This window comes from Danio rerio, chromosome 11 (assembly GCF_052040795.2).
Source record: "Danio rerio strain M-AB ecotype USA chromosome 11, GRCz13ab, whole genome shotgun sequence".
In the NCBI taxonomy this organism is placed as follows: Eukaryota; Metazoa; Chordata; class Actinopteri; order Cypriniformes; family Danionidae; genus Danio; species Danio rerio.
This window is the reverse complement of record NC_141031.1, coordinates 6,933,107-6,955,616: the sequence shown is the minus strand read 5'-3', so window position 1 is coordinate 6,955,616 and position 22,510 is coordinate 6,933,107. Positions and strand designations below refer to the sequence as shown.

Genomic DNA, 22,510 nt, shown 5'->3' with positions numbered 1-22,510 from the left:
CCAGGCGAAAGTATAAATCAGCCTTAAGATGTTTTTTTTTTCTTCCCGTAGTTCAGTGATGGTCTTCAGTACTGTTCAATTTGAATACATTTATTTTGCCACTGATTTTGTGATTTTGCATTTTCTCTATGTGTATGCGTGTTTTAATAGTGATATAGGTCTTAAATTGAATACTTAAGGGTCTTCAAAAGGTCTTAAAGTCTTACAATTGACATTATGATATCTGCAGAAACCCTGACTTATGTAAATGTATGAAAATATATACATATTTATTTATTTATATTAATTGAATATACAAGTTGGTAAAGTAGTATTTTCTGTCTTTTAGTGGATGTGTCGTATGAGACAGTGGTCACTTGGGCAGTACCTTTTTTAAAGTTACACATTTGTACCTAAAAGGTCCATCTCTGTACCTCAAACGTAAATATTTTTTGTCTAAAAAGTACTGATGTAGGACCCAATATGTACTTCGAGTTACCTTTTTGGACCTTTTAGACGCAATTACGCACTTTTGCAACTTTCTGCCTCTTTCCGCACTTTTTTTGCAATTATGCAATTACGTACTTTTTGAAAAGGTCCTGCCACAATGACAGCTGTCATTACCTTTATTTCCGAGTCCCAGCTGAAAAAAACAGCTTTAACCAGCCTAAGCTGGCTGGCTAGTTTTAGCTGGTCGACCAACCTGGTTTTAGAGGGGTTTTGGCCATTTCCAGGCTGGTTTCCAGTCATTTCCAGCCTGGTCTTAGCTGGTCAGGCTGTAAAATTACCAGCTAAATCCAGCTAAAACCAGCTTGACCAGCCTGGTTTAAGCTGGACATAGCTGGTTTTGGCCGGGCTCCCAGCCTACCCTGCTGAAAAATCCAGCTTAAACCAGCCTAGGCTGGTTGGCTGGTTTTAGCTGGTCGACCAGGCTGGTTTTAGAGGAGTTTTGGCCATTTCCTGGCTGGTTTCCAGTAATTTCCAGCCTGGTCTTAGCTGGTCAGACTGGAAAATTACCAGCTAAAACCAGCTTGACCAGCCTGGTTTAAGCTGGACATAGCTGGTTTTGGCTGGTCATCTCCCAGCCTGACCAGCTAAGACCAGGCTGGAAATGGCTGGAAACCAGTCTGGAAAAGGCCAAAAACCCTCTAAAACCAGCCAACCAGCCTAGGCTGCTTCAAGCTGGATTTTTCAGCAGGGTAAGCTGGTTTTAGCTGGCCATCTCCCAGCCTGACCTGCTAAAATTCGCTGGAAACCAGCCTGTAATACCCCCTCTAAAACCAGGTTTGTCGACCAGCTAAAACCAACCTAGGCTAATATGTTTTTTTTCAGCAGAGTACTTAAACTGTAACAGTCAATACCTTTTATGAGCAATCTTATATAATAATCATGACCTTAATGAAAAAACACTCATGACCATGAGGGTTTTCAGAAAGCGTTAGCTTTACATTTTGTTTTCCTGCAATTGTATAAATGTGTAAGTGTGGCCTGCCTGCTGCAGCGACTACAGAAAGATGATTAACCCAGCAGTTTCCTTAACCAATCCGTCGCTTCTCCTCGCATGGAGCACATGCGGCTGAGTGTTACCATGACAACAGCTGATTCAGCCTTCATCCTGGAGATTTGCCAGCAGGTGTGCTGCTATTTTTAGGTGAACATTTACAGTCGTGTCTTCAGTTCCCTCTAGTGGTCAGTTTCAGCACATGAATCAGCAAGAAGACGTCTCAAGTAAACAGCACAAACCTTTATTTTAATAACTTCAGTCATTTTCACAACATAGACAGTTGATTTGGTAAATTTCACCACTGGACACTTTGACACCAAACCCCTTATTGTAAGAACAGTACATTTACTACTGCATATTAGTGTATTTTTTCCCCTTGTACATTACACTCCGATTATCAGAAAAACAAAATATCAAAAATAAAAAACTGAATCACAATGGAAAGCATGAGTACAAATAATCCAGAGAAACATGTGGGAAATGGGAAACAAACTCTTTAGTCATGATAAACGATATCTGAATATAGCGTGGCTATTTTACATGAAGCTAGGATGTCAATATTCACTTCTTATATCCAGGGTCACATGTATGGTATCGAGTGCTCGTTTGAGATTTGGACCAGCAATTTGTCCTGGGCCTCATGGATTTTAGACTCTTCTGACCTACATTAAATGTGAACATCTAACAGAGTTTGATCTGTTTTAACAGCATTTGCCACAAATATAGTCTAGATTTTAAAAGAACACTCCGCTTTTTTGGAAATAGACCCATTTTACACGTCACCTAATGTTAAACAGTTTAGCTTTACCATTATTTAATCCATTTAGCCAATTTCCAAGTCTGGACCCCGCTAAAAAAATCCAGCTTAAACCAGCCTAGGCTGGTTGGCTGGTTTTAGCTGGTCGACCAGGCTGGTTTTAGAGGGGTTTTGGCCACTTCCAGGCTGGTTTCTAGCCATTTCCAGCCCGGTCTTAGCTGGTCAGGCTGGAAAATGACCAGCTAAAACCAGCTTGACCAGCCTGGTTTAAGCTGGACATAGTTGGTTTTGGCTGGGCTCCCAGCCTGGCTAGGCTGGTCAATCTGGTTTTAGCTGGTCCTCTCCCAGTTTAACCAGCTAAGGCCAGGCTGGAAATAGCTGGAAACCAGCCTGGAAGTGGCGAAAACCCCTCTAAAACCAGCCTGGTTGACCAGCTAAAACCAGCCAACCAGCCTAGGCTGGTTTAAGCTGGATTTTTCAGCAGGGGAGGGAGCCGTTTTAGCTTAGCTTAGCATAAATCATTGAATCAGATTAGACCATTAGCATCCCTCTCAAAAATTTCTAGATTTTTCCTATTTAAACTTGATTATTGGGCAACACTGTGCCTCAGTGGTTTAAAATGTATGAGTGTGTATGGATGTTTGCAGCTGGAAGGGCATTCGCTGTGTAAAACATATGCTGGATAAATTGGGGGTTCATTCCATTGTGGCGACCCCTGATGAATAAAGGGACTAAACACCTTATAAAGCACCTAAAAATAGTTCCCAAGTTAGTCCCCAAAATAGTCCCAGCTAGGTAACTAGGTAGCAGCGCTGCATAATATTGTGCCTGCTGCAGGCATGGAAAGGCAGCAAAAATGAGAGCTGCTAATGGTCTAATCTGATTCAATGGTTTATGCTAAGTTAGGCTAAAAGTGCCCTCGTCTGACCAGGAGATCGGCTAAATGGATAAAAAAAATGGTAAAACTGAGCAGTAAAACTATTGCACCTGCTGCAGACATGGTACGGCAGCAAAGATGCAATATGCAGTATGCTAATGGTCTAATCTGATTCAATGATTTATACTAAGTTAGGCTAGGCTAAACGTGTTGTCGCCAGTCTTAGAGATCGGCTGAATGGATTCAAATATTTGTAAAACTGAGCTGTTTAATATTGCACCTGCTGCAGATATGGTATGGCAGCAAAGTTTTGAGATGCTAATGGTCTGATCTGATTCAATGATTTATGCTAGGCTAAGCTAAAAGTGTTGTCGCCAAAGCCGGAAATTGGCTAAATGGATCATAAATGGTAAAACTGAGCTGTTTAATATTGCACCTGCTGCAGACATGGTACGGCAGCAAAGATGCGAGATGCTAACAGTCTAATCCGATTCTATGATTTATGCTAAGCTAAGCTAAATATGCTCTCGCCAGACCCGGAGTTTGGCTGAATAGATAAAAAAATGATACAACTTAGCTGTTTAATATTGCACCTGTTGCAGACACGGTACGACAGCAAAGATGTGAAATGCTAATGGTCTAATTCAATTAAATGATTTATGCTAAGCTAAGCTAAAAGTACTCTTAACAGACTTGGTGATTGGCTGAATGGATAAATTTTTTTAAAACTGAGCTGTTTTTTATTGCACCAGCTGCAGACATGGTACGGCAGCAGAGATGCGAGATACTAACGGTCTAATCCGATTCAATGATTTATGCTAAGCTAAGCTAAATATGCTCTCGCCAGACTCGGAGATTGGCTGAATGGATTCAAAAAGGGTGAAAACTGAGCTGTTTAATGTTGTGTCTGCTGCAGACATGGTACGGCAGCAAAGATGCAAGATGCTAATGGTCTAATCCGATTCTATGATTTATGCTAAGCTAAGCTAAATATGCTCTTGCCAGACTCGGAGATTGGCTGAATGGATTCAAAAAGGGTAAAAACTGAGCTGTTTAATGTTGTGTCTGCTGCAGACATGGTACGGCAGCAAAGATGCAAGATGCTAATGGTCTAATCTGATTCAATGATTTATGCTAAGCTAAGCTAAAAGTACTCTCGCCAGACCCGGAAATTGGCTGTTTACCTCTTTAAAATGAGCTTATTTCCTCCCCAAAAGTGGAGTGTTCCTTTAAATTCCAGCAAACCTGCTCCACAGTAGACACGTCTGTCTATCTGCCTGCTTTGGTTTACAACAGTACTTTCCAACTAGGATTTAAACCACTTAATCAAGCACATATCCATCACCTCCTACCAAAAAATGTTCTGTTTATGTTAACAGAATGATAAATAATCCGCGACACGTTAAAATGTATTCTCTTCAATATTGCTCTATATTAAAAGTGACACATTCATTCACGAGCAGGCATACACAACAGCAGGTAAAGAACATCCGGTATATCCTCTTTAGAGTTCTTTTTTTTTCTTCTTCTTTTGTTTAATATCACCTAGATTGTTTTTTTTTTAAAGCCCAGAATCAATACGACACAGATCACACATAAAACCCAAATGTATTTACAGTACGTTTTCACAAAAGGAAGACGGAGTAGCAAAGGAAATATGCAGGAATAGTCAGGGAGGGCCTTACACATGTAAACGTTAATACTCTTGGGCTTTTTTTTTAAGTTTTTTTGGAAACTGATTTTTGCATTATAGTTGCAGGCCTGGTTTTTTTCCACAGAGCCACATATAATCGTTCACAGGACACACCAGTCTAGAAAGTCCTAATGGGGAAATTCCAGTCAAATCTTAGTAATTTTGAGAGCATATAGGAGTATTGTTGATAGTACGCGGTGTAGGTCGAGCTTACGGCTATTATAATGAAATAAGCAACAGCGTGACTGCAAATCAGACTCGAATTCTGCCTAGAAATATACTTGACTAGTTGTTTTACGAAGCATTTCGAAAGGAATCCTACCACTATTTGCCTAAATGGCTTTATTTCCTTCCATGCGAATTTACATTAAGGAATGTTCGTGTATGATATCTGGCTTTCAGTCCCGGGACTGAAATAACATGAGGCAAGGCAGTGAACAAGATACGATGTCACATATATAAATAAGCGAGAAAGGTTTGTGACGAGCACTGCAAAGAATTACCATGAAAACAGCGTTAATTGACTTCTCTATCTTTCTTTATATATATATATATATATATTTATATTTATATATATGTCTGAATTAGTCATTTTCAACAAAATAAAATAACAATATGCATCTCTAACTGCATCGTTTAAATACTGAACTGTATTTATTATGTACACGTCTCGAATAAATACAGAAATCTCCCCCCATTGCTCTTTTTTTAAATATTTGTTCATAAATAATTGAAGGATGTGGAAGAGTAGAAGACATGAGGTGACATGAAGGCATTGACAAGATTGAAGATAACTGATTCTGTGTGCTAGGGCAAAGTTGGGCCCAATCACACCTCCCCATCGGGCACCCTGATGTTGTGTTGTCACGATACTGGGATATTGGGTACCAATCGGTACTGAAATTTTAATAACATCATTTATTGAACATTTGAGTGCTGTTGAGTGTGTTGAAGCATGTAAAGGTATATAAAACCCCCCTGTCTAGTTTGAAAAAAAATTCAGGAAAGTGGTCGAGTCCAGCTTTGTTTAGGTGGGAGTGGTGAAAGAGGAAAGGGTTTGCATGAAAAGGGGAGCTTCAGTACATGCACAACAACAGAATTTTACAGCTGCAACACAAGCACAGATGCAGGGGAGATAGACGGTGATTCTGAAAGCAGATCTGAGAGCTGTGTGAAAGTGGAGGACTTTCAATCCATAATATTGTAGGTTTTGTTCACGAGTGAGGGAAGGATAGAACGTGAGATTGACAGACGGATTGGTGCAGCGGCAGCAGTAAAGCAATCAATGTACTGGTCTGTTGTGGTAAAGAAGGAGCTGAGCCGAAAGGGAAAGCTCTCGATTTACCGGCCAATCTACGTTCCTACTCTCACCTTTGGGTCATGATCGAAAGGACAAGATCTCGGATACAAGCGGCCGAAATGTGTTTCCTTCGAAGGGTGGCAGGGCGCACTCTTATGGATAGGGGGAGGAGCTCTGACACCTGGGAGGAGCTCGGAGTAGAGCTGCTGCTCCTCCACATTGAGAGAAGTCAGCTGAGGTGGCTCGGGTGTTTTGGATGCCTCCTGGACACCTACCTAGGGAGGCTTTCCAGGCATGTCCCACCAGAAGGAGGCCTTGGGGAAGACCTAAGACACGCTGGAGGAACTATATCTCTCGGCTGGCCTAGGAACACCTTGGGATCCCCCCGGAGGAGCTGAAGGAAGTGTCTGGGGCGAGGGAAGTCTGGGGTTCTCTCCTAAGACTGCTGCCCCCGCGACCCGGCCCCGGAAAAGCGGCAGAAAATGAATGAATGAATGAATATTGTAGTGATATTACTGTAAACTTAGTAACTAAATAATTTTGACTAAGGTATGTCTTTAAAAACTGAAGAGTATTGCTGACGATACTAACTGTTATCTGGAGAAACATAAACAAAGTACATTGATCACACACTTATCAAATCCGTAGAGATAGGACAATCAACACCAACTGGAACCGCGTCTTTTTTTAAAAGAAGATAAGTATCAAATCCGGATTTCACCCCTTCCATGTTCCTTACAAATGTATTTTTGTCGCATGTTAGCAGACCACTGTAATCCACACATGTGGATCCACAAGTGAGCGGTGTTCTCATCGCGGGGGCACAATTATAAACACTGACGACCCATGTCTCCGAACAATTCTTCTACTGCAATTCTTCATAACACAAAGTGCCGTCTATCTGAACACTGTAACAGGTCTTCGAAGCTACATCATGCATATTAATGAAGTTGCATCTTGTTCACAATAGAGCGCGCTGATTGGTTCAAACAAAGTCGTTCTCATGAATTAATGAACAGCTGTTAAACCCAGAGACGTCATTTTACACCAGCCGGTACAGATAGCCAATCTTAACGCTGGAATTTACACGATGATCTCATGGCCGTGACTTCGCTTCAAAATTTATTTTTGAACCGGCAGAACGAATTTAGTCGGAATAACGCAAAAACAACCAGTTTTCACTTTTAGTGAAATACATGTGTCCTAATAGTGTTTTTAGCAATGTGGCACATATATGACTGTCAACATCTCAAAAAATGTGTTTAGGTGTTTCGTGACTCTTTAAACAGCGCTGATTTGCCATTTTGTTCACATGCTCAACAGAAATGACTGGAACTGTTCCCACTCAACAGTGATTGGACTGTGATTGGGTCAGTTCACATAACTCACCACTGTTTACTGAGTGTAAATACAGATATAGGGATTGTTTCAAAGTCACGTCGATCAGCTGGTTTGTCTATAAGTTAACATACGTGTGGTCTACTGATATATCGTGGCTCCAGTGTCCCTGTATATGTGGTTACACTCAGAAAACAACGAGTTAGGAGAACTAATGATCATCACAGCCAATCAAAGTCTTTTCCGTTGAGCACATGAACGTGTTTAAGAACGTGTTCAACAGCGCTCAAATGTTCGTGGGAAATGGATGTTTTTAAAATTTGAGTATCGGTTGATACCGAATTCCAGTATCGTGACAACACCACCTTGATGTCAAAATGACATTTTAAAAAATGCATTGATATCTATTTGATGTCAAAACCTTAACGTCAATTTGACATCCACATATTGATGCTCTTTTGACCACCTAAAAGTATTCTAATATAAGAAAACTTCTATTTATCTGAAAGCTTCGAGTACAAATTTGAAAATTACAATGGATTACGTCAATTTGACATCTAACATTGGCGTTAAAAACTCGTCAAATATTGCCAATGTTAGGTGTCAACTTGATTTCATTTGCATTGTAGGGATACAAAATCATTGTAATTTTAGAATTTGTAATTGAAGCTTTCAGATTGGCGTCAAAAATGCGTAAAAAAAATCGTCAATGTTAAAATGGATGTCGTTTTAATTGCCAATTAACATCAAATCGATGTGCATCTTTGACGTATTTTTTGACGTCATATTGACATGTAAGTGCTCATTAGGTTCCTAAATTTTAAACTTAGGCCTTAGGTTAAACCCTTGAATCTTAATTTCAAGCCTAATCAACCTCTATGGCTTTGCTTTTTAAAATTTGATGGATTTCGTATTAAATCAAATCAAGCTTGAAATTTAAAAGCGAGCAATCATAAAGGAGGGGGAGGAGCTAGAGGGCGTGGCCAGAGGAGGCAGTAAGCAGTATTGAGGGTTGATTTATGTTTCTTGTTCTTCTTTTTAAATACCTAAACCTGTGTTTTTTCCGTGTGTGAGTGTTGGTGCAAGGCAGTGTAGACAGAGCTGTGGGATTTTCAGCAGGCGCAGTCCTGGTGCGGGGCGGCGGGCTGCTCTGTGAGCTGCGGCCCTTGTTTGGCTCCCGTCACTGCAGGATCGGCAGCATCCAGGCTCTCTGACATCTTCTCGCAGATTATGTCCACCAACCGCTCGAAGGTTTGTTTAACATTAATGTTGTCCTTGGCACTGGCTTCGAAATATTCAAAACCTGAGAATCAAAGAAGAAACTAAATCAAGACCAATGCATCTTCTGAAACCCAGTCAGCTGCCATTGACAAAGCGCAAGTTAAGCTGCCATTGATTTTTCAATCGCTAGTTAGCCCTGTGCAATACTGAACCCTGCAGGCACAAAACGTCAACATGACATCATATTGACGTTGTACCTCAACGTCATGGGGACGTTAGATTTTGTTGGGATGAAAATCGGGTTGACGTTGAACCCAACGTCAGGCCGACATCAATGTCCAACGCAAAATCAGCCTAAAATCAACCAAATATCAATGTCTAATCATGTTGCACCTCGATGTTGTGTGGAAGTTTCCACTATGACATCTATCAGAAGTTGATTGATTCAGATTCATATCAATCATCCTATCATTATAAAGAACATTTATTATAAACAACAAATCTAATTCAAAAGTACCTAATGCAAAACTTCGCTCACATTTCTCATTCAGTAGGAGTGCTTTACACAACAAAAGTTAGCTGCATTGAATATCATATGTAGCACATTTTAAACGATAACCAAATTAATTTCAGCAAACTGGCCATTCCTAGAAAGAATATTAATATTTTGACTTACCAAGATGCTCAGAGAGCTGTCTGCCCCTTTCAGAAGCCACGACCCTCTCATCCTCCATGTCACACTTGTTGCCTACTAGAAGCACCTGAGCGTTATCCCATGAGTATGTCTTAATCTGTGTGGACCTGCGGGTGATCAGTCAGACATGATTAGATGTTAAAAAGTTACAGTAATTGTAAGCTCAGGATCATTTGAAATATGTGCCTCATTCAACATTTTTACAAAATGTAAAGCAAGTTGTTTAAGGTACATTTCGTTGCATATTTAGGCTGACAAATACACTAGAGGGTGCTGTCTAAATTTTTCACCTAGCGTACCACTAACTTTAACCATTCCCTAAACTCTATAGTGTTTTCAAAAGCAAACATAAGAGAAAAACGCCTTGTTACCGTGTAGTTTACTCTGAATTTTTGTTTCTTTTGTTTCGCTGGACTTGAATCTGAGTGCTCTTCATCAAAAGTACAACACCGTACAAGGTGAGCTACCAAGCAAACTGACCACTGCAGAAAAGTTGTCCATATGGAGATAAATAGGTGACGTAAGCATATCAGATTACAAATAATAGACATACTTGAGATATTTTGTGGTATTTATCTTTTTTTGTTAATAACCTGTCCCTTTAAATATCATTAGTGTGAGAAGGAACTAAAGTTTTTGCTCTTATATTACCTCACAGCATACATTTTACCTAGAAACTGCACTCAAAAGGTATTTTTATGTAAGTTGTTGTGGTTTCACAAAAATGTACAGTATGTAAAGCACATATTTCCAATGAGCCTGTGTTATTATTTTTTATGTTTAGAAAACTCACCAGTCCTGCACTGCAGCGAAAGACTCCTCATTGGTAATGTCGTACATGAGGATGAATCCCATGGCTCCACGGTAATAAGCGGTGGTGATGGTTCTGTAACGCTCCTGCCCCGCTGTGTCCTGTGAAGAAATAGTCAAAACACTCAGTGTTGGGTTAGTTACTTTAAAAAATTATTGATTACAAATTACTGACTACTACTGGAAAATTGTAACTTGGTTACATTACTAATTACTTCCAAGTAAAAAGTAATCAGATTACTAATTACCTTGCTTTGAAGTTACCATTAAAGCATAACATATGCATACAAAAATACTAAATAAACTGCAGCTCTATCAGTAATTTATTAATCACTGAAAAAAAAACATTACAATAGGTTGATCGCAGCAGCTTCACATGTTTAAAAGACTTAGAGAGAGTTCACTTAAAAACTTAAAATTTTCTCATCATTCACTTGTTTCAAACCTGTTTGTCTTTTTTAACACAATAGAAGACATTTAGAAGAACACTGGATACCAGTAACCGTTGACATCCATAGTATCAAAAAACAGCAGTGTTTGAGGTGTTCTGTGTTTGTCTGAAGTAATTATTCATTCATTTATTCATTTTCTTAATGGCTTTGTACCTTTATTAACCTGGAGTTGCCACAGCGGAATGAACCACCAACTTATCCAGCACGATTTTACGCAGCGGATACCCTTCCTGTCGCAACCCATATCTGGGAAAAATCCACACACACTCATTCTTACTCATACACTACGGACAATTTAGTCTACTCAATTCCCCTGTACTGCATGTCTTTTGACTGTGGGGGATACCGGAGCACCCAGAGGAAACCCACATGTCGAACTAGCGACCTACTTGCTGTGATGCGACAGCACAACCTACTTCGCCACTGCATCGCCCCCTGAAGTAATTAGTCTACCCAAATGTGTATATTCCAAACAAAGTATGAAGCTGGTTGGGCAGTTCTTGTCACAAGACTCAAATTTTTTTAACTGAGGCCACCTAGAAAATGCAAGTGCGTGCAATATGCGCTCCCAATATGCGTGCGCAAGCCATACACTTCCATCAGAAATAACAAACTAGCGCAGGCAAAAGATAAGGCCTCATTAGCAGCTACGCTGCCTTCACATTCACTCTTCCCATTCACTCTTACTGCCTTTACTCCCGATCCTGCACAAAAAAATCCAATTAGGCCTGCTTAGGCTGAGTTAGACCATTGTGTTTTTGGAGTCTGGTGTCCTCCTTGGCAACAAGTTGTCATAAAATGCTTAAACAAGTTGCTGGTTATGAGAGACTGGTCGAAAGATCTTTAGAGGCTGGACTGACTGCATTTCACAGCAATATTTTTGTTTTCACGCTCAATGAAATCGAAGTAATGTCTGCATTTCCACTTGAAGAAGCAACCACTCTTCAGGAACCATTTCAGCTCACGTTCTGCTTATTAAAGGTGCAGTAGGTGATTGTTTTCACAAACATTTTTGTTGTGCTGGTTTAAAGTCAATAGTAATGATTAAAGTAAATGATCGAAATGTATTTATATGTATTTTTATATTCTCGGTAAGGGATAAAACTAAAAAATGTTCGTCCAATCAAATATTGTCAGACCAACATGTACTGTTATAATGCAGTAATTTTACACCTATCACTGGTAACACTAAGATAAACCAAAGCACTTTTTTTTAATCTGTTTTTGTCTTGTTTCTACAAATATCAAAAAGTAAACTAAAAACTACATACTTAAATCAAGAAGCATTTACTATACAAATAAAAAAGATTGTATTGTTTTAAGAAATATTATGTCAAAATTAAGTCAGTTTTTCCTTAAAACAAGATAAATAATCTGCTAATGGACTAAGCAAAAATAATATTATTTCAAATTATTTTGGTTGTTTTAAGAAAAATCTCACCTAATTTCTACAATATTTTGCTTGTCTTAAAAAAAATGACTCTTGGTTTTAGAATTTTTAGATATTTGGACTTGAAACAAGACAAAAACTTGTAAGTAAGAAAAGCATTTTTGTCACCCCCTTTACTGACCCCTGCACTCTTTTATCATAACCAGGAAAACAGGATTTAGTCATGGTTTCGGTATTCCGGTTTCGTAGCTCCTCCTACCAAGAAATGTGAGAGTGAGTACAACAATAAGCATCCACCATTATAAGCAGCTGATCTCTGCATCACTGCACCAGAGAAATGAAGCCAGTTAATTATGAACACACTCAGTTCAGTCATTAAATGTTGGGCTAACTGTATGCGCAAAGCCAAGTAAAAACTGGTCTAGTGACAGACTACATACAGTGCATTCGGAAAGTATTCATAGCGCTTCACTTTTTCCACATTTGTTTCTCTTACAGACTTATTCCAAAATGGATTAAATTCATTTATTTCTTCAACATTCTACATACAATACCCCATAATGACAATGTGAAAAAGACTTAAAAGATTTTTGAGATTTTTGCAAATTTATTAAAACAAAAAACCTGAAAAATCACATGTACAGAAGTATTCACAGACTTTGCCGTGAAGCTCTAAATTGAGCTCAGGTACATTCTGTTTCCACTGATCATTCTTGAGCTGTTTCAGCAGCTTAATTGGAGTTCACCTGTGGTAAATTCAGATGATTTAAAAAGGCACACACCTGTCTATATAAGCTCCCAGGGTTGACAGTGCATGTCAAAGCACAAACCAAGCATGAAGACAAAGGAATCGTCTGTAGACCTCCAAGACAGGATTGTCTCGAGGCACAAGGCTGGGGAACATTACAGAACAATTTCTGCTGCTCTGAAAGTTCCAATGAGCACAGTGGCCTCCATTATCTGTAAGTTGAAGATGTTTGGAACCACCAGGACTCTTCCAAGAGCTGGCCAGCCATCTAAGCTGAGTGATCGGGGAGAAGGGCCTTCATCAGATAGGTGATCAATAACCCGATGGTCACAGTCTAAACTCCAGTGTTCATCTGTAGAGGAGAAACTTACAGAAGGAATAACCATCTGTTCAGCAATCCACCAATCAGGCCTGTATAGTAGAGTGGCCAGAGGGAAGACACCAACCGCCTGGAATTTACCAAAAGGCATCTGAAGGACTCTCAGACCATACAAAACTAAATTCTCTGGTCTGATAAGACTAAAATGTAACTTTTTGGAGTGAATGCCAGGTGTTATGTTTGGAGAAAACCAGGCACTGCTCATCACCAGGCTACCATCCCTACAGTGAAGCATTGTGGTGGCAGCATCATGCTGTGGGGATATTTTTCAGAAACTGGAAGACTAGTCAGGATAGAGGGAAAGATGAATGCAGCAATGTACAGAGACATCCTGAATGAAAACCTGCTTCAGAGTGCTCTTGACCTCAGACTGGGGTGAAGGTTCATCTTCCAGCAGGACAATGACCCAAAGCACACCGCTAAAATATCAATGGAGAGGCTTCACGACAACTCGGTGAATGTCCTTAAGTGGCCCAGCCAAAGCCCAGACCTAAATCCTATTGAACATCTCTGGAGAGATCTGAAAATGTCTGTCACTGTCGCTTCCCATCCAATCTGATAAAGCTTGAGAGGAACTGCAAAGAGGAATGGGCAAGACAGGTGTGCCAAGCTTGTGGCATCATATTCAAAAAGACATGAGGCTGTAACCGCTGCCAAAGGTGCATCAACAAAGTATTGAGCAAAGGCTGTGAATACTGACGTACATGTGATTTTTCAGCTTTTTTTTATTTTTAATAAATTTGCAACAATTTCAAAAACTCTTTTTTTTCACATTGTCATTATGGGGTATTGTGTGTTGAATGTTGAGGAAATCAATGAGTTTAATCCATTTTGGAATAAGGCTGAAACATTAAAAAAATGTGGAGCGTTATGAATACTTTCCAGATGCACTGTAATTGCTTCTTGTTTTCTTTTCTATTCAAATTTTAATAATAATCTAACTTTTTAACCCAGAATTTTCACTTGGGCCCATTTTTGTATGTAAATTCATTCTATTGTCCAGTGCACCAAATTAAATAATTTAAGACACAAATTTTAACAATATTTTTCTGCAAGACACACTATTTCATAAACCTTTTTATTGGCACACTGGGACAGGTCAGTGAACAGAACATATAATCAGATCACATTTATTCAGAACAATAAGTATTCTCAGTAACAACACTGGTTGTAGTGCTATATCATACCAATGCAAGTATTTAAACGTTTCCCACCATGTTCAGACATTACGTATCCATTTTAAAATGCCAGTTTTGTTTTTGTGCTTTGGGAAATGAATAATGCAATGGTCAAACTTTAAAGACAATTTTCTATGTTCTTTGGGTTATGCAAATGCGTTACACAAGAGGGTAAGGGTGTGCCGTACACCCTCTGATGAAGCACAACAATGGAGAAGCACCAAACTGCAAACTCATCCTCATGAGAATAGAATAAATGTGCTTCGCAACAGTCATGCCTTGTTCTGAGTTTACAGCCTCCAGTTAAATGTCAAGAGAACAAAACAAGCTCGCAGAGGAAATCAACAGATCAACTGAGTTCTCTGAGACCTGGCATAGATACAACCAAGGGTTCTGGACCTTCAACCGACAAGGAAACACAAAGCTATCAATAAGTGTTTTTCAAGCTAACCACCATTCTCCATCGCAGATAACCAGAAGACTAAGGCTTGATCCCAATTCTGGTTTCAAGTGTGGTCCTGAAAAATATTCATTCGAAGGGCTATTCATCCCTTCCCCTTAGCCCTACACCTTCAAGGGGGCACCCCTACCCGTCGGCATGCACACGCAAAACGAGAGGTAATGGAAAGGGGAAGGGCTGAGGGGTAGAATTGGGATTGGGACTAAATCCCAGCTGACACTGTCTGGTTTTTAATAATCCTAAATGATTGTAGCAAGTCAGACTGCATAGAGATGATTCCCATGTCACACTGTAAGATCTCAGTTGTCATAATGTCAGACTGAATGACTATCAAGATGCGCTAAACACGAAAGAAAATTCATCCGGAGTTTGACGTCATTCATCCATGACACTTTCACCATCCTACATTCTGACATGATACCTCACGGTAAACATAAGCAGACTGTATGAGGTGAAATGATCAAACCAATGATGAAAGACTACAGATTTTAGCCTAGCATTACAGAAATGTTTCAGGATTTCTTAATTTTGTCTCGGATGACCAAACTGTGGCAGGGCTTTAATCTAAGTCTGACCCTGAGCAGAATGGTTCAGTACAATACGATTGGTACACCCAAATCAAGCTTGCCTTTTCACTGCCAACAGTACCCGTGCCAGGTAGGCTTGTTGTACGCAGCATCATTCTCGCTCGAAGAAGGAAGCAATTCGGTCAGTTGGCATTTCTATGTGAAGTTTATTTGTTCTTCCTGTGTTTGTGCGGGTTTCCTCTGGGTGTTCCGGTTTCCCCCAAAGACATGTGGTATGGGTGTTTTAAATAAACTAAATTGGTTGTAGTGTATGTGTGTGAATATAGTTTGTGAGAGTGTATGTGTGTATGTGATTTGTGAGGTTTCCCAGTACTGGGTTGCAGCTGTAAGGGCAGCAGCTGTGAAAAACATATGCTGGATAAGTTGGCGGCTCATTCCACTGTGGTGACCCCTGATGAATAAAGGGACTAAGTCAAAGAAAATTAATGAGCGAATCTCCATTGTACGGAGTGAGAGTGCTTTTCTTTAGTTAAAGTGAATAGTTGCATCATTGATGATGTTAGCGTGCTCAGGCTACGAAGTTAAAAGACTGTGAGTGCAGGCTGAGAGGGAGAGGGGACAATCATGCTTAGTGTTGAACCGGTTGCAAATAAATAAATGCAAATAAAAAATTTTTTGCGTGTAAATAGACGCGTGAACATTTTGAGTTTACTCTGTTCATTTGCGCATTAAATTTGCTTCATTCATGTGTCAAATTCACTTGAAAATAGCTGTGAAATCGTGTCATGGGCAGGGCTTCTGTCTGCCCGGTGACTCTAGTTTTGTTGCTAAAAGGGTAACATGAATTTTATTGAGAGGATATCTGTTTATGTGCTTTAGGAAGGCTGATAAACAGCATCGATTTGTTTGGAGCCATGTCTGAGTCCACTAGATCCATTCAGAGATGCTCCCAGTTCTGTGAGTTCTTAACCTCCTCCAGAAACTTGATGATGGAAGCTTTCAGTGGTGCTTCCGACTGAGCCGAGTCCAGTATGATGAGCTGTGTCTGGGGTCGGCAAGAGGACTTTCCCTGGGACACCAACAACAGACGCTACGTCATAATCATTCCCCTACAAGAAAAAGCTCCTGATTGATTTACGCGGTGCGAATGTCCGCTAAAGTTCAGATTTTCCAACTCAATCGATTTGCGCGTCTTTCATATTTTTAGATTGACTTAACATGTGAATCACTTGCACTTGATGCTTCATCCGCTTCTGGATCCGCTTCCGCAGCATCAGAGACTGTGATCCAAATTTCACAATATCAGTGGTGACACGAGTACCAATCCACATATTACTTGACATCCCTGATTGAGCAGAGTTTCCAAAAACCTTCAGCCAGTGTTTCTCGACCACGTTCCTGGAGGACCACCAACACTGCATGTTTTCAAAGTCTCCTTTATCTGTCACACCTATTACAGGTTTTTCAGTCTCAGCTAATGTGCTCAAGATCTGAATAAAATGTGTTTGGTTAAGGCAGGGGTATCTAAACTTTGTTTCCTCCGGGTGCTCCTGTTTCAGCCACAGTCCAAAGACATGCGCTAGAGGTGAATTGAATAAATTAAATTGGCCGTAGGGTATGTGTGTGGATGAGTGTGTATGGATGCTTCCCAGTACTGGGTTTGACCTGGTAGGGCATTCGCTGTGTAAAACATATGATGGATAAGTTGGCGGTTCATTCCGCTGTTGCGACCACAGATTAATAAAGGGACTAAGCCCAAAAGAAAATGAATGAATGAGAACTTTGCAGCACAGTGGGACCCCAGGAGCAGAGTTCAAGACCTCTAAATTAGTGTTATTCATTATAACGTTATGTTATTAGCTCTGTTTCACTTACAAGGGATGTTAGAGGATGCCTCGTGCATAAATTCCACATTTGCATTACAGAAGACATCAGCTATCACGGCAGCAGAGAATAAAGATGATGGAAACAGAATATTTATTTCATTTTATATGGATATTATTTGAAATTATATTTTTTGTCTTCTTTAAGCCATTTTAGGTGTTTAATAAGGATAAAGTGTAATACAATGCGAAGCTAATTGATAGTCTTCCTTACTGTATAGAATACTATAAAAATGTATGATTTCTTCCTCATTCTGTTATATTAAACCACGTCTGGTCACAAAAGGGAGTTATTTCAAACACTCGCCTGATGCTGTGAAGTGAATTTAGAGTGAAAGCATGTCAGTAAATCTCTGTAAATAGGCTCATAAATGCAATGCGGCACTGCACACATGCTACTGTGATAATTCATCGCACAGAACGATTGCAGTTTATTGTTATAATAACTATAAGTCCTTTTTTATCATGGGGATCATTTTTAGTATATTGCTGTGAGATGATGGGTTATCGCCCATCGCCCATCTCTAAAAATTCAGTCAGCCTTCACCTGTCAAAACTGGTTTTTGCGTTTCTTTTTCGGAAACCAATAGCAGGTATTTGTATACCTACTATGGAAGGTAATGACTATGGTATCCAACATTCTTCAATATATCTTCTTAATTTTCATATATGGGTGAACTAACCCTTTAAGGCCGAAAATCACTGCATCAACCTCACGTAATTCCGAATCCATTACAAACTCAGGAGACTTTAAGAATAGCTAAACACAAATGTAATCCTTACGATATGACATGATTACGTACATTTGTCCAGATCTTTTAAGCTTCAAAGTGCACAAATTTATTGAAATAATCAATAAAAATCAAGCATGAATAAACATTGATCAACATAGATGTATTTGTGCGACTCTTAAAAGAAATACTGGCGTAACAGAAGTATGAGAATCATGACACATCATGGATCAGCCTAGTGTGAAAAATCAATAGACCAAATCCACACTGACAATGTAACCTCTCATTCCTACAGAGACTTTAAGAGGTCAAAATGGAGTCTACCGAGCAGCATCGATGGACCTATTAATATACCAAAATATCTGTGAGACTGGAAGCCTATTTTTAACAACTCTGGTACCACATAATATATCAGCAGCTTTTTAACAAGATACTGATACTGAGCAATGGATTTCTGTTTTTATAACAGTGAAACCATTTGCACAGTATACTGTAGCCTATGTAGATTAATGGAAAAGAGGCAGTGTTATGTGCCATTAAATGATTTTACCTTTATGATAAGCAAAATATCAAACTGTGGGCCACAACAATGCACTTTACTAACCTTTCTTTCTAATGTAATGAATGAACTGGATGTAATATGAACTGCAGTTTGTTCAGCGCAGTACTTAAAGGTGCAATAGGAGATCTTGGAAAATGCTAACGTTAGCCTGATAGCACTGAAAGCCTACGGTATGTTGCAACCTGCGAATTGCCATCACAAAGCCTACGGATCACTAGATAGTGTCACTACAATACATCACATGACATTCATCAGAGAGAAAACTTTATAGTACAGTTTGTCATTACAATAACAAACTTAAAAAAGAAGGTGTGTTGTTGATGTTGACCTGCCATTCTCTATCTGAACCAGATCTGTGAACGTGCCGTAATCATTTCTGTGTGAACATGGTGCTCAATTACATGTTTTGACAGGCAGGTAGGACAGGATATCATATTGTTCGGACCGAACGTTTTGATTGGGCAAACCTTTCATGGTCCTACACCTTCTACAGAATATTAAAACAATTAGGAATATCGAGACTTTCAACCAGCATAACAAAAAAGAGTTTCAGAAGACCAGTGTTGGGCAGTAGCGTTGCTACAAGTAGTGACGCTAGTAGCTAAACTACATTTCTCAGTAGCGTGTTGGTAGCATCACTATTTTCTAAATCAAATAGGTTTTCAGTAGCAAAGCTATTTTTAAAGCAGGTATTGCAGAAGCGTCTATACAAGCTACATTCACCGATCGCAAATCAGTACAGTAAGTGACACCACTGCTATTCACAGAGCTGTGAGGCCGGCATCAGGCCAATGAAAGTAAATTCATATGAGAGAGAGCGAGAATGGTAATTTCTTCTTACTCATATTTAACAGGGGTTGACAACAAGCATTTTGGTGAGTTACTGTCTCCTTGCTATGGTTGGCGATGTAGCTAACCAATCAATGAGCTGACCCAAGAAACTTGCTTGATGGAAAGATGACTGCGGGAAAGGAATTATTTTTGAAACAGAAGTCCTTGTGACCATACCTCGAGAAGTGGACAGTGAATAGTTTACTGTAGTAAAAGCTAGAGAATACCACAGTATTTACTTTTAGTTCATGATGGTTACCAATAATACTACATTATGTTGTATAATTCATTAACAGAGTTGTAAATATAACCAGACAGAACTGTTGTAGAAATATATATATATATATATATATATATATATATATATATATATATATATATATATATATATATATATATATATATATATATATATATTATATTAGCCCCACTTTGAATTTTTTTTCTTTTGTAAATATTTCCCAAATGATGTTTAACAGAGCAAGGGCATTTCCACAGTATTTCTTCTGGAGAAAGTCTTATTTGTTTTATTTCGGCTAGAATAAAAGCAGTTTTAATTTTTTTTAAACACCATTTTAAGGTAAAAATTATTAGCCCCTTTAAGCTATTTTTTTCGATAGTCTACAAAATAAACCATTGTTTTACAAAAACTTGCTTGATTGCCCTAACCTGCCTAGTTAACCTAATTAACTCAGTTAAGCCTATAAATGTCACTTTAAGCTGTATAGAAGTGACTTGAAAAATATCTAGTAAAATATTATTTACTGTCATCATGGCAAAGATAAAATAAATCAGTTATCAGAAATGAATTTTTAAAACGATTATGTTTAGAAATGTGTTGAGAAAATCTTCTCTCCGTTAAACAGAAATTGGGGGAAAAATAAACAGGGGGGCTAATAATGCAGGGGAGCTAATAATTCTGACTTCAACTATATATACAACAGTTCTGTCTGGTTCTCAGATCTGATTGACTGATAGCAGTGCGATATTCTGCAATAACAGCACTCGTACAGCCTCTTCCCTATTGTGTATTACTCCGCCCACATAGAGTGACAGCAGATCAATAAACTCACTACAGTTTGACGAATATTGCAGCTGTTGGACAACATAATGTACTTTTTTTTTAGATTGCAACTATGCAGTTCATTTAAAAGGACAGTGCTTATTTAAAATATTTATAATTCCTGAGATTCAGCATGTTGGCGGCCATTAGTCATTAACAGAGCAAAGAGGGTTGACGTTCCGCCATAAGATGGCGCATAATATGTCCTTAGGGGAGGAAAAACTCAAAAACTTCAAATTACAGCTGATTAAAAATACAAATTTACAACAAAAAAAAATTCAAATTACAGCTGATCAAATCATTATAATAAAGATGAATGACATTCTAAGTTGATCTCTCTCTTGTATATGTTGCAGTGCTGTATTTTTTACCATAGTAATCTAGTAGTGTTTACTTCCGGGGTTAATTATTGTGATCTCCCGAGTGCAAAAGAGAAATACTAGGAAATCTCTGTAGACTGATGGCATTTCATGCTGTTCAGCCTTATAATCTTATAATGTGAGCAAAATCACCGGTTTTGTCATCACATTAGACATTAGGCTAGAGAATCATTCAAATACTAGCTCAACTAAACTGAACAATTGTGCGTCATGTTTCATTGACAGTTTTAGTGATTACTGAGATAGAACTGATTTAGATTGAAGATGGTTTGATTTATAAAGAAAATAAAAATAGCTTAGATGTGGCTAAGCTACGTTTGCCATGTAGCTTGTAGTTTAGCTTGCTACATTTCCCAAGGGGTAGCTTTAAGTGTAGTTTTAAGCAGAGTAATTAATAGCTACATTTTTCAAGTTATTGCACCACTTTAAAGCTCACAGTATCAAATAATACAAAAAAGTTCCAATATATGAGATTTTAACTGTATAACATGTTTTGTGCACACAAAGAAAAACTTAAGACATTTGATCATACAACTAAGCAATTAAATAAGACAAATTTGACAAGTGATATTTATATGCATACTTATGTGCTTGTATTTATGCACATTGTATGATTGTAATTTGCTATAATAGTATAAAGGTCTCTCATTTACATTATACAATCAGAATTTGAGGTTATTTTTAGTCAACTATAAAATGCAAAAAAAATAATAATATTAAAATTTTAATAATAATAAAATGTATATTAATATTTGATAATAAAATTTATACAACTATAAAAATGCAGCAAATATCTGATTGTATTTATAAAAGCCTAAGGTATCACATAAGATACTCAACAAATACACAAATGCAAATATTACATGAATTTCTTTTTTTTAAGATAAGATGACATTTATATATCTGCAATTACCAAGCTGGCATCATAGTTTAATTAAATTAAATTTATAATTTTTTTTTTTTGAAGAGTTTGGAATATACAGTACATTTTGTGCAATACTCAGTAAACCATAAGCATTCAATTCCACATATAGTCAGACCATATACTGTATCCCACACAGCCATGTATTCTATGCATGGTGACGATGATGAAGGCAAGCTTTCCTCCAGCGAGAGCGGATGGGCCTGTGCTGCGGTCTGCTGGGTGGGGGAGGGTCAACTTCCACCAGAGGGAAATTTGAGGCATTGGGGGAGGGGTCCTGCTGCATCACCAGCTATTCTGATTGGTTACATATCTAGAGCATCAGCAAACCTCCTCAACCATACTTGCTGCTGACATTTCTCTCTCTTTTTTCCCCAGTAGACAAAAATATTTCTCCAATAAACCACAACAGCTTAATTGACTAGGTTTAAAGCAATTCTACTACATTATGATAAATAACTAAAATTAATGTTGATCTTTTTGGAAGATAATTCATGTAAAAACAAGGCACAGCTCTGTTCCTGAGATTTAAATGAGATTTATAGGTTCAAAATGTGAATATTTTCAAGGGATCAGACACTATGGATCTTACAGAGAGGAAATGGATGCATTTCAGACAGAGAATGGCAGGCTGACATCAACAATCTACCTTCTTTTTAGTGTTTGGTATCATAATAACTAACTGTACCATAAAGTTTTTTCTCTGGTGAATGTTTCACGATGTATTGTAGAGATGTTTTCTAGTGTGCGTACCTATGTTAAAAAATTGTAGCTTTGAATTTGCAGGGTGCAGCACAGACTCTCAGTGCTATCAGGCTAACGTTAGCATTT

At 38.5% G+C, this 22,510-nt stretch overlaps 2 protein-coding genes and 1 long non-coding RNA gene across 4 annotated transcripts in view; 1 reads left to right on the top strand and 2 right to left on the bottom strand.

The window, feature by feature from the left end:
• The window catches only part of ranbp3a (RAN binding protein 3a), a 1,280,039-nt gene that overhangs the window by 340,024 nt on the left and 917,505 nt on the right, over positions 1–22,510 (bottom strand). The gene's annotated exons all lie outside the window — the stretch shown is intronic.
• On the top strand, positions 1,705–3,877 carry LOC147841650 (uncharacterized). The gene is made up of 3 exons (XR_015502326.1): positions 1,705–2,451; positions 3,147–3,575; positions 3,734–3,877. It is a non-coding gene; the product is annotated as an uncharacterized LOC147841650 (long non-coding RNA).
• rab3ab (RAB3A, member RAS oncogene family, b) overlaps positions 8,484–22,510 on the bottom strand; it is a 28,109-nt gene continuing 14,082 nt past the window's right edge. Inside the window, 3 exon segments of the mRNA NM_001017761.1 lie at positions 8,484–8,751; positions 9,346–9,470; positions 10,157–10,275. Of these exon segments, the coding sequence (NP_001017761.1) occupies positions 8,561–8,751; positions 9,346–9,470; positions 10,157–10,275 (435 nt within the window). The 3' untranslated portion in view covers positions 8,484–8,560.